This window comes from Orcinus orca, chromosome 14 (genome assembly GCF_937001465.1).
Source record: "Orcinus orca chromosome 14, mOrcOrc1.1, whole genome shotgun sequence".
Lineage (NCBI taxonomy): Eukaryota > Metazoa > Chordata > Mammalia > Artiodactyla > Delphinidae > Orcinus > Orcinus orca.
In genome coordinates, this window is record NC_064572.1 from 16,688,941 (window position 1) to 16,702,954 (window position 14,014).

The 14,014-nt window shown below is 49.9% G+C and overlaps 2 protein-coding genes across 8 annotated transcripts in view; one reads left to right on the forward strand and one right to left on the reverse strand.

The window, feature by feature from the left end:
* The window catches only part of LOC125960958 (ral guanine nucleotide dissociation stimulator-like), a 57,789-nt gene extending 47,514 nt beyond the window's left edge, over nucleotides 1-10,275 (reverse strand). For 3 of the 4 annotated variants that reach the window (XR_007471165.1, XM_049696669.1, XM_049696667.1), the window contains exon 1: nucleotides 9,806-10,275. Coding sequence is in view for 2 of the 4 variants with exons in the window: in XM_049696669.1 (XP_049552626.1) it covers nucleotides 9,806-9,866 (61 nt within the window). In the remaining 2 variants the exon portion in view is untranslated. The remainder of the gene's footprint in view (nucleotides 1-9,805) is intronic. The other variant, XR_007471164.1, reaches the window with a different exon arrangement.
* Nucleotides 1-14,014, forward strand: part of LOC101287519 (zinc finger protein 33B) — a 346,100-nt gene that overhangs the window by 220,787 nt on the left and 111,299 nt on the right. The gene's annotated exons all lie outside the window — the stretch shown is intronic.

The window sequence follows — 14,014 nt, forward strand, 5'->3', positions numbered from 1 at the left end:
TGCATCTTTATTCCTGTCCTGCCCCTAGGCCCTCCAGAACCTTTTTTTTTTTTTAGATTCCATATATATGGACACATACTTTTAAATGCCTGTTAAGATCACAAGGGACAACATCCAGTCAGTGGCTCACCTTATATTTGTTACTTTTAGTGGATTTTCACTAGTTTCCAAATGAGATTGGAGAAGAAAAGCAAGCAAATATACCTTAAAGAATTCCTCTAAGTTTATAAAACACATTCTGATGAAGGCTAACTTGGAAATGACTGCTTTTGAAGGGGGCAGTGTGTTTGTCAGAAGCAGCTACACACCGCCCGCTGGTGGCCTTGTGAGAAATGGGAAGAGTGCTGCAGGGCTCTATAGTTCTGTCAGCAGAAGTCAATCACACTTACCCACCTTCACAGTCCTGCTATTAGAGCAAACCAAATTCTGTAGATTCAGTGTTTCTGAGGGGTGCCTTCTAGTGGAAGTCCTTGTCTGGACTATGACACAATAGGCCAATGAGCCCCTGAGTCAGGCGGCCCTGGGTCCACAGCAGAGAATAGAGATGAGGTCGATGCCTCACAGGGAGAGGACCTGCAGGGAAAGGGTGAGAAAGTGCTGGCGTTCACTTGTCTACATCCCAGCTGTGTGTGTCTGGTTTGGAGGAATTAGTCTATCCAACCAATGTAATTTATGGCACTTTTCTGTTTAAATTAACCATAAAAAATTTTAGAAGACTGTCACTCAACATATCTATATAATTCCATCCAAATTTATATAGAGTTAAAAAATGAGATTAGCTTATTTACTGGTCACTTTTTCATTTAACATTAGTAATTATTCCATCCATTTAAAATTTTAGAAAATATGAATTTAATGGCTGCATTATATTCCTTATGACACCTTGTACTTAAAAGACCTGCTTCTACAGCTCCTGCTGCATCTTCCTCCACACCCATATCTTGCTCATCTCTGAAAGTGGAGTCCAAATCCTATCATCTCCAGGCAGCTTCCAAATCTAAAATCATCCCCCGAACTTCCAGATCAGGTTGTCTTTATCCTTTTCTCCCAGGATGGCAGGCACTTTATACCATGTCCTCTCTGCCTCTATGGATTCAGAGCTTCTCCCCGACCAAGATGCTGCTCAATCAATTCTCAGTTTAAACCCACAGAATGGGAGAAAATATTTGCAAATGATGCAACTGACAAAGAATTAGTCTCCAAAATTTACGAACAGCTCATGCAACTCAATACCATAAAAACAAATAACCCAATCAAAAAATGGGCAGAAGACCTAAATAGACATTTCTCCAAAGAAGACACAGATGGCCAAGAGGCACATGAAAAGCTGTTCAACGTCGCTAATTATTAGAGACACTCAAATCAAGACTACAATGAGATATCACCTCACACGAGTCAAAATGGCCATCATCAAAAAATCTACAAACATGGGGACTTCCCTGGCGGTCCAGTGGTTAAGACTCCACGCTTTCGTTGCAGGGGGCACGGGTTCCATCCCTCGTTGGAAAACTAAGATCCTACATGGCACAGCTAAAAAATAAATTTTAAAAAATTTACAAATAACAAATGTTGGTGAGGATGTGGAGAAAAGGGGACTCTCCTACACTGTTGGTGGGAATGTGAATTGGTACAGCCACTATGGAGAACAGTACGGAGGTTCCTTAAAAAACTAAAAATAGAGCTACCATATGATCCAGCAATCCCACTCTTGAGCATATATCCAGAGAAAAACTTGGTTCAAAAGTATACATGCACCCCAATGCCCACTGCAGCCCTCTTTACAATAGCCAAGACATGGAAGCAACCTAAATGTCCATCGACAAATGAATGGATAAAGAATATGTGGTACATGTATACAATGGAATATTACTCGGCCATAAAAAGAGAATGAAATAATGCCATTTTTCTAAAAATTTATTAAATTTATTTATTTTTGTATGCGTTGGGTCTTCGTTGCTGCGCGCAGGCTTTCTCTAGTTGCGGTGAGCAAGGACTCCTCATCGTGGTGGCTTCTCTTGTTGCGGAGCACAGGCTCTAAGTGGATGGGCTTCAGTAGCTGTGACTCGTGGGATCTAGAGTGTAGGCTCAGTAGTTGTGGCACACGGGTTTAGTTGCTCCGCGGCATGTGGGATCTTCCCAGACCAGGGCTGGAACCCGTGTCCCGTGCATTGGCAGGCGGATTCTTAACCACTGTGCCACCAGGGAAGCCCCTGAAATAATGCCATTTGCAGCAACATAGATGGACCTGGAGATTATCATACTGAGGGAAGTCAGACAGACAAAGACAAATATATCATATGATATCACTTACATCGGGAATCTAAAAAAAGAAAAAAATGATACAAATGAACTTATCTACGAAACAGAAACAGACTCATAGACTTAGAGAATGAACTTATGGTTACCAGAGGGGAAGGGTGCTGGGGCGGAGGGACAGACTGGGAGTTTGGGATTGACATGTACATCTGCAATATTTAAAAAAGATAACCAACAAGGACCTACTGTATAGAACAGGGAACTCTGCTCAATATTCTGTAATAACCTAAATGGGAAACGAATTCGAAAAAGGAATAATTTTTTTTTTTTTTTTTTTTTTTGTGGTATGCGGGCCTCTCACTGTTGTGGCCTCTCCTGTTGCGGAGCACAGGCTCCGGACGGCAGGCTCGGCGGCCATGGCTCACGGGCCCAGCCGCTCCGCGGCATGTGGGATCTTCCCGGACCGGGGCACGAACCCGCGTCCCCTGCATCGGCAGGCGGACTCTCAACCACTGTGCCACCAGGGAGGCCCTAAAAAAAAATTTTAATGAAATTAAATTAAAAAAAATAAACCTAGGTGCAATAAAAGTATTATACTTAAAGAAAAATCAAATCTCATTCTACTCTCCACACAGTGCTTGGTGTATGATAAATACTCAATATAGATTTGAAAACACAGTAAATCTAATGAATTACTCCTGTTGCCGACAACTTTGTCTATGGAAATCCATGCTCCCCTTCTTGGGGCACACAGCTGGAAGATTTCCCAGCCTCCTTTGTGGCCACAGGACCACTTTGTTGTCAATGGAGCAGGAGAGGAACTGATGTGTGTCCCTCCAGACCTGGCCCTTTTAACCTCCCACATGCATTTCTCCTGGTTCTTGGCCCTTCTGCTCATGGAGGTCCTAGGGATGGTAGAGGCACAAGATGGGAGACTCTGGGATCCTGAACGACCACGTGAAGGAGTGCAGCCTCCTCAAAGTGAACACCCACCCAGCGCTGAGATGTGGGAAATAGAGAGTGATATGCTGCTGAAATTTTGAGTTATTTGGTAATTCAGCATAAACTACTATACCCACAAAAATTTTAATCATAGAATCAACTTAAATAGCCATCGATCTAATACATTTAAAATGACAAAAGTCAATTTTGTATTTTTAATAGTTTTGCCCTCCAATTTAACCCTGCTCTTCTGACCCAGTGATCTGACCTCAGAGAACTTAAATTCCTCAACAATTTTTACTGAGTTTAATAAACACTGCAATCAGCATTATAATAATATTTGAAAAATAGTGTTGAGAAAGACATTTTAATTCCTTGATCCTGCTTTGAAAACACAGCACAGTAAATTATTTATAGTTTATCCATGTTTATTTTTAATAAACTGAAAATATTTTGGTTGGGATCTATTTTTAACAAATAAACGACAGGATTCTTGTCCACATCACAGCTGAATGACTATAAATTCTCTCTTTGGAAGTTCTGTCTACTAATCATTATTTGTACTCAGTCGATTGGCCTAGGTCAAATATCAGACATCAAAATTCTTCAAAATGTTATTTTTCTTTCATCAATATTCAGTCAATAATTCATTTGATGAGGTGGATTTTTATATGGTGTGGATTATTTCTCCATGACGTTGCAAGTGACCTTAAGTTCGAAATGCTGGGGTCTAGTCAGTCCATTTCTTTGAAGACAGCAATTCACTTTTGGTCCAGCTTTTAAAACACTTGCCCCAAAAGGGTCCACCACCCTCCCATTCTGCCCACCTCATTAGAGAAGAGCATTTTCTCAGAGCTACTTAGAAGGACAGGCAGATGAAAGCTACACAACAGATTCTGTCACCTGTCTAGGAACTGAAAGAATCTTCCCACTCAAATATCCTGGTGAGGAAACCACGTTTCTAATTTCCCTGGGAATCAAGAAACACCAAAAAGAAAGTATGTGGTTGGTAAATGAATGTCCATTTCATCTGAAAATCACTCCATCTCCTCCCCTTCTTCTTGTTGTTTAGTGTAGGGAAAGAGCCCTGGTCATCACCAGGTGGTTCTCGTTCTTTTTCCCTTAGAAGAGAAACTCAGTTTTATTGAGGCCGCCAATTCACCAAACTCAATGCTCCAATTCCTCTTGTTACCAGATCCCCATCTTTGAAATGTGTGTCATTATTTTCAACAGTGAAACCATATGCTTGCTTCCTCATTACCAGAGACGGAACTGAAGTGTTTTTAAAAGTCATTCCTGAGTGTTTTGTGTGGAAAATGTGCTAAGTCAAGAAAAAATTTCAATAGAGAAAGGCAACCTATCTCTCTTAACAAAGCACTGTACCTTACATCAACCACTACTTCTGACTACATTCTATTATGATTTGAAGCTAGCTAATTAGGTAGATTGGTACCAACAAAATACTACAAAAAAACCCCCACAGAACAAAAAACAAACTGTTCTCAAACAAATTACGCATTTGCTGGGGACAATCGAAATTCATCCACTGTTAGATACTCAAAATTGCAATAGTGCTGCATGGCAGAATATCATGAAATAAATATTTCTCATGATTCAGAAATCTTCCCTTCCTCATGCAACATTTACCAAAAAGCCCCCCAAAACAACCAAGCCCTTTTTAGTAGCTAGAATTTTCAAATATTTGAGCATCTATGATAACTACTCAAAAATGAAATTTTAAATGCTCATTTAACTTAGAGTAACGCTGCTCCGCAAGGGCTTGTTGCTGGAAAAGAGTAACACAAACCAGAGAAACATACTGGTCAAAAAGCCCTCCATACGCAAAAAGCTCAGAATTTCCTTATTTCAAACTTTGGTTAGATGTTATTATGTCCCATGTCACCCTCCAGAGAGCGCTCTGCGAGTCAGTTAAGAGTCATTTCAGTTAATCAAGGGTGAAAACGCTGAAAGCGAACCTTCAGCCTTTGGAGCTGACCCTCCTGAGGGCTTCAGGAAAGGGCACAGAGGCCCCCGTCTGAACACCAATCCTGGCGGCCGGGGGTCCAGGATCCCCGAGCTGTGCGTGCGCCCATCACCCGCGCGCGTCCCGAGAGCAGAGGCCCCTGCACCGCTCCGGACCCACCGTGCCCGAGACGCCCGCCCCGCGGCCCCGTCTTCGGGCTCCTCTGCGCCGCCTCCCCGTCCAGGCCCCGCGAGCCCGCGGCGACGGGGCCGAGTCCAGCGTCCGCAGACCCAGAGGCCAGCCCCCCCGGGCGCGTGGGGACAGCCCCGCCGCGAGGAGGCCCGAGGGGCGCCGAGGAGGGAGGGCTGCAAGCGCGCGGGGCGTCCACCGCTGAACAGCCGCCTTCGTGGCCCCGGCCCGGCGTCCTCACCCTGCGGCCGGTGGCGGCGGTCCCGGAGCCGAGGAGCGAGGGAGGCTCGCGCTCCTCGGGGCTGGAGGGGTCGGGCCCCTGGCTGTTGGTTAGGCGGGGGGCGGCGGCCGGGGGGCGCGCGGTGAGGTGCTGCGGGTAGAGCTGTACTTACTCGTCTCTGCACTGCTACCTCGCCGGGAGCGTCACAGTGTGGGGACGGACTCGGTCTCCAACTTCCCTTTCCTCGGGACGCGGTCCTTCAGGAGCCCCAGCATCCCAGCGGCGCAGACCTCTCACCTGCCTCCGCTCACGCCTGCGCACTCTCCTCGGGAGGGAGGGGGTGGGGCGGGGCGGGGCGCCTCCCGGCCTCAGGACCCCCGGTCTGCATACCCGTGTTTATTTTTAATTTCCTGAAAGTGTTTTACTTGAAATTAATTTAAAAAAAAATAAATGACACGTTTTCTTGTCCAAATCATAATTTACTGACTACAGAGTCTGCTTTTGTAAGATTTCTTTAGGGGATCTTAACTGGTTCTCGGTCAAATAACCTGAGTCAAATAACGGGTATCAAAATATTTTAAATCATATTCTCCTTCCATCAGTTTTCAGTCACTAATAAGTTTTACCATGTGGGGTTTTATTGGGTGAGGGATTATTTTTACTAATAATCAAAACGATGGTCCATGGGTTCCTAGTGTCAAAATGGCGATGTCTGATAGTTCTACTTCCTTGATCAAAGAGATCTTTTTTTTGACAGATACTGAATTTTGATCCAGCTTTTTGAACATGCTGCTTCCCCCAAAGACACCACCCTCCATGTCTCTCCACCTCATTAGAGAACAGAAGAGGAATTTCTCTGAGCTGCTTTCAAGGTACACGCAAACGAAAGCTACCAAAAGTTTCCAGTCACCAGCAGGAATTGAAAGAATCTTTAATAGTCGAATATCCTGGTTAGAAACCACATCTCTAATTTCTCTGGGAATGAGGAAACAACAAGGAGAGACTGTTGTGGGGAAATGAATGAACAACTCATCTGAAGAGTATTCCATCTTTAACTCTTCATCCTGCTGTTTACTGTAGGAAAAGAGTACTAGTTATCAACACTTGGTTTTCATTCTTTTATTGAGGACAGCAGTTCACCAAATTCAAGGCTCTAATTTCTAACCTCTCTAGCAGCTCAGAGTGGCCAAACTTCAGGCAAATCAGTTGTGAATAGAAAGATTACCTGGAGCTTTGGGGACTGCTTAGACAGTGCAGACACAGCTGTGTGGGAGCTATGGCCCTTCATCTTTGCTCCATCCTGCCTCAGAAATGAAGACATGGCGGCTGATCTAGGCTGGTGCTCCAGCAGCCATTTTGGGGTAGGAGACTGACTTAAGGATTGACACTACCTAAAAGCTGCTGGAACAGAAAGACAGATGATGGCTGACTATAATCATGTGCATTTCAGGGTCAGCAAGGACTGTCCAAGTTCATAGATCTTTTTACATGAGAAAGGAAAAACTCTGCCTCTTGTCTAAGCCTGTATTGTTCTGGGTTTTCTGTTATATTACGGAAATCTAATATTAAGGAAACTATTGGTTTTGCACTGAAATACGGTGTGAACTTTGACGTGACAATCCCCATCTCAGAAACGTCCTCGTAGGTACCACGGCAGTCGCAAGGTTGAAGGTGGCTCATCTATTCTGAAGATCCCATTCTTTGGCCTGGTCCGCATCCATGTCATCTTCTATTACTTACAGTGCCTCAGCACATCTTGGGGAACTGTCCCTTGTTCCTCAGTGCACAAGGTTAATTGAGGCTGAAACCCCTTCCTGGCTGCAGGTCAGAGGGACCCAAGAGCCACTGGGGTGACTCCAACCTGTAAGGAATGCCTGAGGGTGCTTGTATCACCAAGACATACCCAGCCCAGGGATGTGGAAGGCTAGTCAGACTGTGTGCAGGCTTTAGAACGTCTTTTTTTTTTAACCCATCATTGTACAATTGGAAAACTGAGGGCCAGAAAGGGGCAGGGAAAACTGAGGGCACTGGGCAGGGGCAGAGTCTTGAGATGAAGTGAGAGTTTGGACCTCCTAGGCTAGGGCTGCCTCCTCCCACAGGGCTTGCTTTGGAATTAGAACTCCTAGCACCCCCGAACATGTGGAGTAGATTCCTCTGCATGTCCACACAAGTGTACACCGACACTCACACATTATAGGAAGGGACCATGGGGCATGGGGTCAGGGAAGGAGTGGACCTTTGGATGGTGAAAAATGGAAAAGAAGAAAGACAATAACTGAAACCTGGATCACTCTTCCTTGGACTAAAAGAAATTCCCCCTTGTTAGACCATCAGGGTCCTCGTTTGAAATTGAGGCAAGAACCACTGCACTGGCTGTGCTGAGGAGTCCTTGTAAGGGAACTGGACACCACAGGGCCAATGTGGACAAGAGGGCCCCTTTCCGGGGGGGCCCCAACATGCCGGGGCCCAAGGAATGTTGATGTCCTGAATTCTCTGAAACAAAGGTATGTTTTGTGCTGTGGCTTCCCTGCTTGGTGTGTAGTATGAGTGGTTCCCATCAGGGGGAATGATGTGTCCAGTGTGCTCTACTGGAGCAGCTGGGGCCAGGAGAGTGTCCCCTGGACTCCTGAACATTCCCCTGCCCCTGACCTGGCCTGTACCTCCTCTTATTAGCATCCATCTCTAACATCTGAGCTTGTCAGTGGCAGGATGGAGCCTCTTATCTACTCATTCACCAGCTGTGCCCTGAGCCCTCAAATGGGGGCCATGATGAAAAGAACCACCAGGGTCCCTGCCCTCTAGCAGCTCACAGTCTGGAAGGGAAAATAGACAAAACCAAGAATACAGAAACAAAAGAAAGAAAACAGCAAGTTCTATATCGAAAAACAGCAGGGTGCCACAACGGGGTCCTGGGGTCCACTAGGTGAGGGGATCTGGAAAGGCTGCATTGAGGTGACATGTCTGTTCCCAGCAGTGAGACGAGAAGGAGCCAGCCCTGCACACATCTGGGGAGAATTAGCCTAGAAGAAGGCACGAAACATAGAAGCTGAATGTGTTTGGCCAGAGAGGAAGTCAGAAGGGGGCCAGTGTGGCTGGTGGGAGCTTGGGAGGACAGTAGGGGACAGTAGGGAGGGCAGGGCCAGGGCCTGGTGCTTGATGGCCGTGTGAGTGATCCACTGTGTGCGACAGCATTAGCCACTCTTAGTGGCTTAAGCAACAAACATTATCTCACACCATCTGTAGGCCAGGAATTGAACAGGACTCAGCTGGAGGCCTCTGCCAGTGTCTCTCAGGGGTTTGGGGCTGTGGACTCGAGTCAGGACCCAGGTGCTCCTCTGTCTGCTGGTCTCCCTCGGTGCCAGGCCACGGGGACCTCTTCAGTCAGCATCTCATAACATATAGACTTCTTCCCCCGGGTGAGAGACCAGGTGGAAGGGAGAGGGGGGCGGGGAGAGGGAGGGAGAGAGAGAGAGAGAGAGAGAGAGAGAGAGAGGAAATTGCAACATAGATGAAGAAGTGAATAGTACACCTAAATTCTGGGGGATTGTCAAATTGTAAAAACCACTGTATACAAGACTTGAGCAGATCCTCAAAAGGACAGGCATACAGTTTTCAGTCAACCCCAAAATTCCACTCCTAGATCAATCAATACCCCAAAGAAGTGAATACAGACACTCAAATGCTGGTACACAAGTATTCAGAGCACCACTATTCACAAGAGCCCAAAGGTAAAACAGTCCTAATGTCCATCAACAGATATAAGGAAAACCAACTGTGGTGTGTTCCTGGAATGAAAATTATTCAGCGACCAAAAGGGTACAACTGTTCTCGAATAGATGTTAGAGGGGGTTATGTAACACTGTGAATGTACTTACTGCCATTTACATGTACAATTTAAAATAATCAAACTATTAAATTTTATTTTAAGTGAACTTCATATCATAGAATAAACAATTTAGTATATGTAATAAAAAATATTAAAAATGGACTTGCACCACTGCTGAGCACCACTGCTAACCAGATCCACCAGCCAGTGAGCCGGATGCTCTCCACACCTTGGGTTCTGGGTCCCAGAATGGGGGGTGGAGGCAGGGCTGGGATGGAGAGGGGACGGGTGTGGACTCTCTTAGGGGCTGACTCTGGCCTCTGACCTCCCGAATGCTCCTCACAGCACCCCAGCCCCGTCCGCAGCGCTCTTGGACTCCTTTCCTCTTTTCCAGGAGAAGCCCTCGGACCTCTGCCCTCAGCACGAACCATCAGATGAGTGGGATCCAGGGTTCTGCCAGCCCTGCCCATCTACAGACCCCACATCTCCATGCAGTTCTTTGGAGAAGGGAGTCCTTCCCTCTTGAACCAAACCCCACTCACAGGGCTTCCCTGGTGGCGCAGTGGTTGAGAGTCCGCCTGCCAATGCAGGGGACGCGGGTTCGTGCCCCGGTCCGGGAAGCTCCCACATGCCGCGGAGCGGCTGGGCCCATGAGCCATGGCCGCTGAGCCTGCGCGTCCGGAGCCTGTGCGTCCGGAGCCTGCGCTCTGCAACGGGAGAGGCCACAGCTGTGAGAAGCCCGCGTACCGCAAAAAAAAAAAAAAAAAGAATACATACAAAGCCCACTCACATTTTCAGCTGGTGCAGGGGTCCACCGTCCTCATCAGAGTAAGGGAGGATGCATCCATAACTAGAGGAGGCCAAGAAGGCGTCACATGGACTGTCCTGAGGACACACCTGGATGTGATGCCTAGTGTGACAGTGTGACCCCCGGTAGAACGGAAGCCCTGAGGGGCAGGACTGCTGTCTGCTCGATGCATTAAATGATGGGTGTTCCTAGAAAAGCACCTGCACCTAGTGGGCCTTCCTCTATATGTGAAGAATGAATGAGCCCCACCAGCCCCATCGCACACATCTGAGTGGCCTGGGGCCCCACTGCCCACTCCCAGGAACCCTTGCTCTCACCCACCCAGGACAGGGCACCCCTAATGGAATCACCCATCACCATTCAACTGGGAAGAGTTCATCCCAAGGTGAGAGGCACAGTGACAACTGAGGCAGAGGCTTCCTCATGGGGAGGAGGGACATGATGAATTAGCACAACAACGGCCCCTCCAGCAGACCTTTCCACAGGCCAGGCCCGCAGAAAGCACTTTCCGTGAAGGACCCGCTGGTCTCTACAGTCACCGTAGGGGGCTGGTCCTCTCTTTACCCTAGTGTGCAGAGGGGCCAGCTGAGGCTCAGAGAGGTGGAGTGACATTCCCACATGTCACAGCTAGAAGGTGGCCGAGTCACCAATGTCCCATAAGGAGCAGAGTGCTCACCTTGTGAAGAGAAGCTCCACTATCTGCTGGGGGGTAGGGAAAGCCCTGTAGGTGCCCAGGAATGTGGGGAGGTCGGAGGGGACGCCGCCCAGGAAGGCAGGCACCAGGTTTCCCACCAGCTTCTCCAGCCTGCCTGCCTGGACGCTCCACACCATGCAGGTCTCATTCCTGTCCCCTGTGGACACGTTTTCCCCCTGGGGTGGAACAGAGCAGGGACATGAGTCAGAGGCAGCGTCAAGGACACCAGGAGGGCTGGGGCTGGAGCTGAGACCGAATCCCCAAGCCTCAGGGACTTGAGGCAAGAGGTGGGACAGGAGTGCCCTCAGCAGAATAAAGGTTCTGGCTTCACAAGTGAATTGGCGGTGGGCGATGGTTACATGTGTTACTATCTCAGGGCAGTTTGTAGCACAGTACTGACAGCTCCCCCTGTATTAACTGCATCATCCCTGTGATTGTTATCAAAACATCCCATTCTGGGGATGAGAACACAGAGTCTCCCTGGGGCAGGAGGGATCAGGTTAGTCAGGCCAACATGGACACCTGAGGATGGAGTTAAAAGAGGAAAATCTGTAGAAAAATGCAGAAACAAAGTTGACTTAACATTAAGTGGGGGCTTCCCTGGTGGCGCAGTGGTTAAAAATCCGCCTGCCAATGCAGGGGACACGGGTTTGAGCCCTGGTCCGGGAAGATCCCACATGCCGTGGAGCAACTAAGCCCGTGCGCCACAACTACTGAGCCTGTGCTCTAGAGCCCGCGAGCACTGCAACGAAGAGTAGCCCCTGCTCTCTGCAACTAGAGAAAGCCCGCGCGCAGCAACGAAGACCCACCGCAGCCAAAAAAAAATAATGAAGTGGAATCCTATGAAAATCTCTTTCTGAGATTCCCACATATATGTGGATAGTGACTTTATAGCTGGACCGGGCAGGGCCTGGGCCGTGAGGGCGGGTGGGAGAGGAGATTGGGGGCCCGGATTCCTTTAGGAGCAGGACGCCAGGAGGGACCCAGGGGAGGGGCAGGGCGGCTCTGGGGCTTCCTGGGTGTGCAGTCTCCTCCTCACTGGCACTCACCCTGAGCCTGCGCTGGGCTCTGTTGCTGGTGTGGGGCTCCTGCCCCTCCTGCAGGGAGATGGAGCAGGGGGCGCCATGGACCGGCTCCTGTGCGATCTCCTGTGTGGAGTCCTGTGAACACAGTGCCCAGCAGCCAGGCAGGAAGCCTCAGAGCCCTGCCTGCCGCCTGCGCTGCCCCTCAGACCCACCAGCCATCTCCACTGCAGACACACGCACACCACTCTCTGCACAGACCTCCTCCAAGGAGGGAAAAATGATGACAACCTGAGGGCCTTGGATCCACGCTGGCACAGATAAGAGGCACCTCAGGAATCCTCTCTCACCCTTGTGCTTGAGTGTGATAATGACGGGACCACCAGCTGACCAAGTTCCCATCCACCCGTTCCTGCCCAGAGGGGAAACCTCCCCTCAAGTCCCCCTTCCCCCCACATGGAGATGCAGGGACGTGAGGCTGCCCGGGGAGGGCTCCCAGACGCGGCCGGGCCTGGACTGGCCTGCTCTAGGCCACCTCGTGTTCCCTTAGGAACCTCCTGGTAAAGGACCAGAGTCGTCCAGGTTAAGCATTGAACCGCCTAACGCACCTGAGAAACCTCCCACTCAGGGGTTTCCTGAAGCAAAAACCCTGGGAAGTCAGGACAGAGCAGGAGAACATCCGTCTCTGTGAAGCGTCTCCAGCCAAGTGAGCCGGCTGTGGGGCTGTCGCTAGAACGTGTGTGCCTGGCTCCCGGGGCTCAGAGTTCTGTTGGGGTCTGTTGCCAAGGAGGTGACTTCACTTCCTGGGGGCCCCTTACTTGAATCCCCTCCTCAGACAACACCGCTACCCACAGCCCTCTGGGCTGCCGACGGCTCACCCCTTCTCCACGCAACCCTATATCTCACACAGTCACACCTCACAGCCCTCTCCACCGCTCCGGGGAGGGTCTGTGTGCAGCTCTGAGGAGGCAGACCTGGGTTCCAGACTCAATTCCCCATTTTACCTGTTCTCCATCCTGGATAATTCCTAGTGTAATAGCGTGCTGCAGTGTGCATCCCTAGGCCATTGCCGCGAGCTTTACCCACCTCCCCCACGCTGTTACCAGGCAACAGTTACCGGGAGACCATTAACGCGGGACGGTTAGAGCCGGGTTAGAGGTCCTGCTCAGCCATTGGTCCGCGCTACAGTGGGCCCCGCCCGCAAGTGAGCAACTGTCAATGAGCGACCCTTAGTGGGGGCATTGAGCCAGTGTTCGGGGGGAGTGGTGGTCGTCAGGTGGAGAGTGAGGTAAGAGGCAGATCCCGGCCTTCTTTCTCTCTGGGGCCCTCCAGCTCCCCGGCTTCGGGCTGGCGGGTGAGCTGGGGGCCCAGGGAACAGGCTGGGGGTGTGTCCTGCAGGGCTCCAGAGCCCTCGCCACGACGCCCACTGGCCGGGCTCAGGCCCTGAGGCGGCGGTGAGCCAACCTCTCCCCCATCCCTGCCTCTGCGACCTAATGGCAGCGGCAGGCTGCATGGGACACAGTCTGGGGGACCTGGCCCCCACCGTTTGGACAGCCTGAGGAGCCTGAGGGCCAGCTGGGTGCTGGGTGCCTGGCTCCCTCAGCGATGACGGCTGGGCAGGGTCTGGGGACCCGGATCTGGAGATCTGCCTCTTCAGCCAGGCCTGGGCACTGGTGGGAGGACCCAGACTGGGTGCTGGACGAACGCTCTGGGGCAGGGTAACCCGCCCCCCGCCCCCCGCGCAGGGACCCCCTTCTCTCAGCCAGGCCTGGACCTCGAAGGGTGAAAGCTGTGCCTTGCGACCTTCCCCTTTCTTGTAGAACAGAGTAACATTTGTTTCGGTGGAGGTTTAAAGGAACATCGTGACCTATGACCTGACTTCAGGAACAAAGGATCGGACACCAAGAAGTCTGCAACAACTAACCACGCCCCTTCCTCACCTTTCCTGTAAAAGGGCTTTGCTGAAACTTTCAGGGAGTTCGGCGTTTTTTTTTAAAGGCATGAGCCACCCGTCTCCTTGCATGGTCCTGCAATAAACCTTTCTCTGTTCCTAACTCCGGCGTTTTGGTATTGTTTGGCCTCACTGTGCGTTGG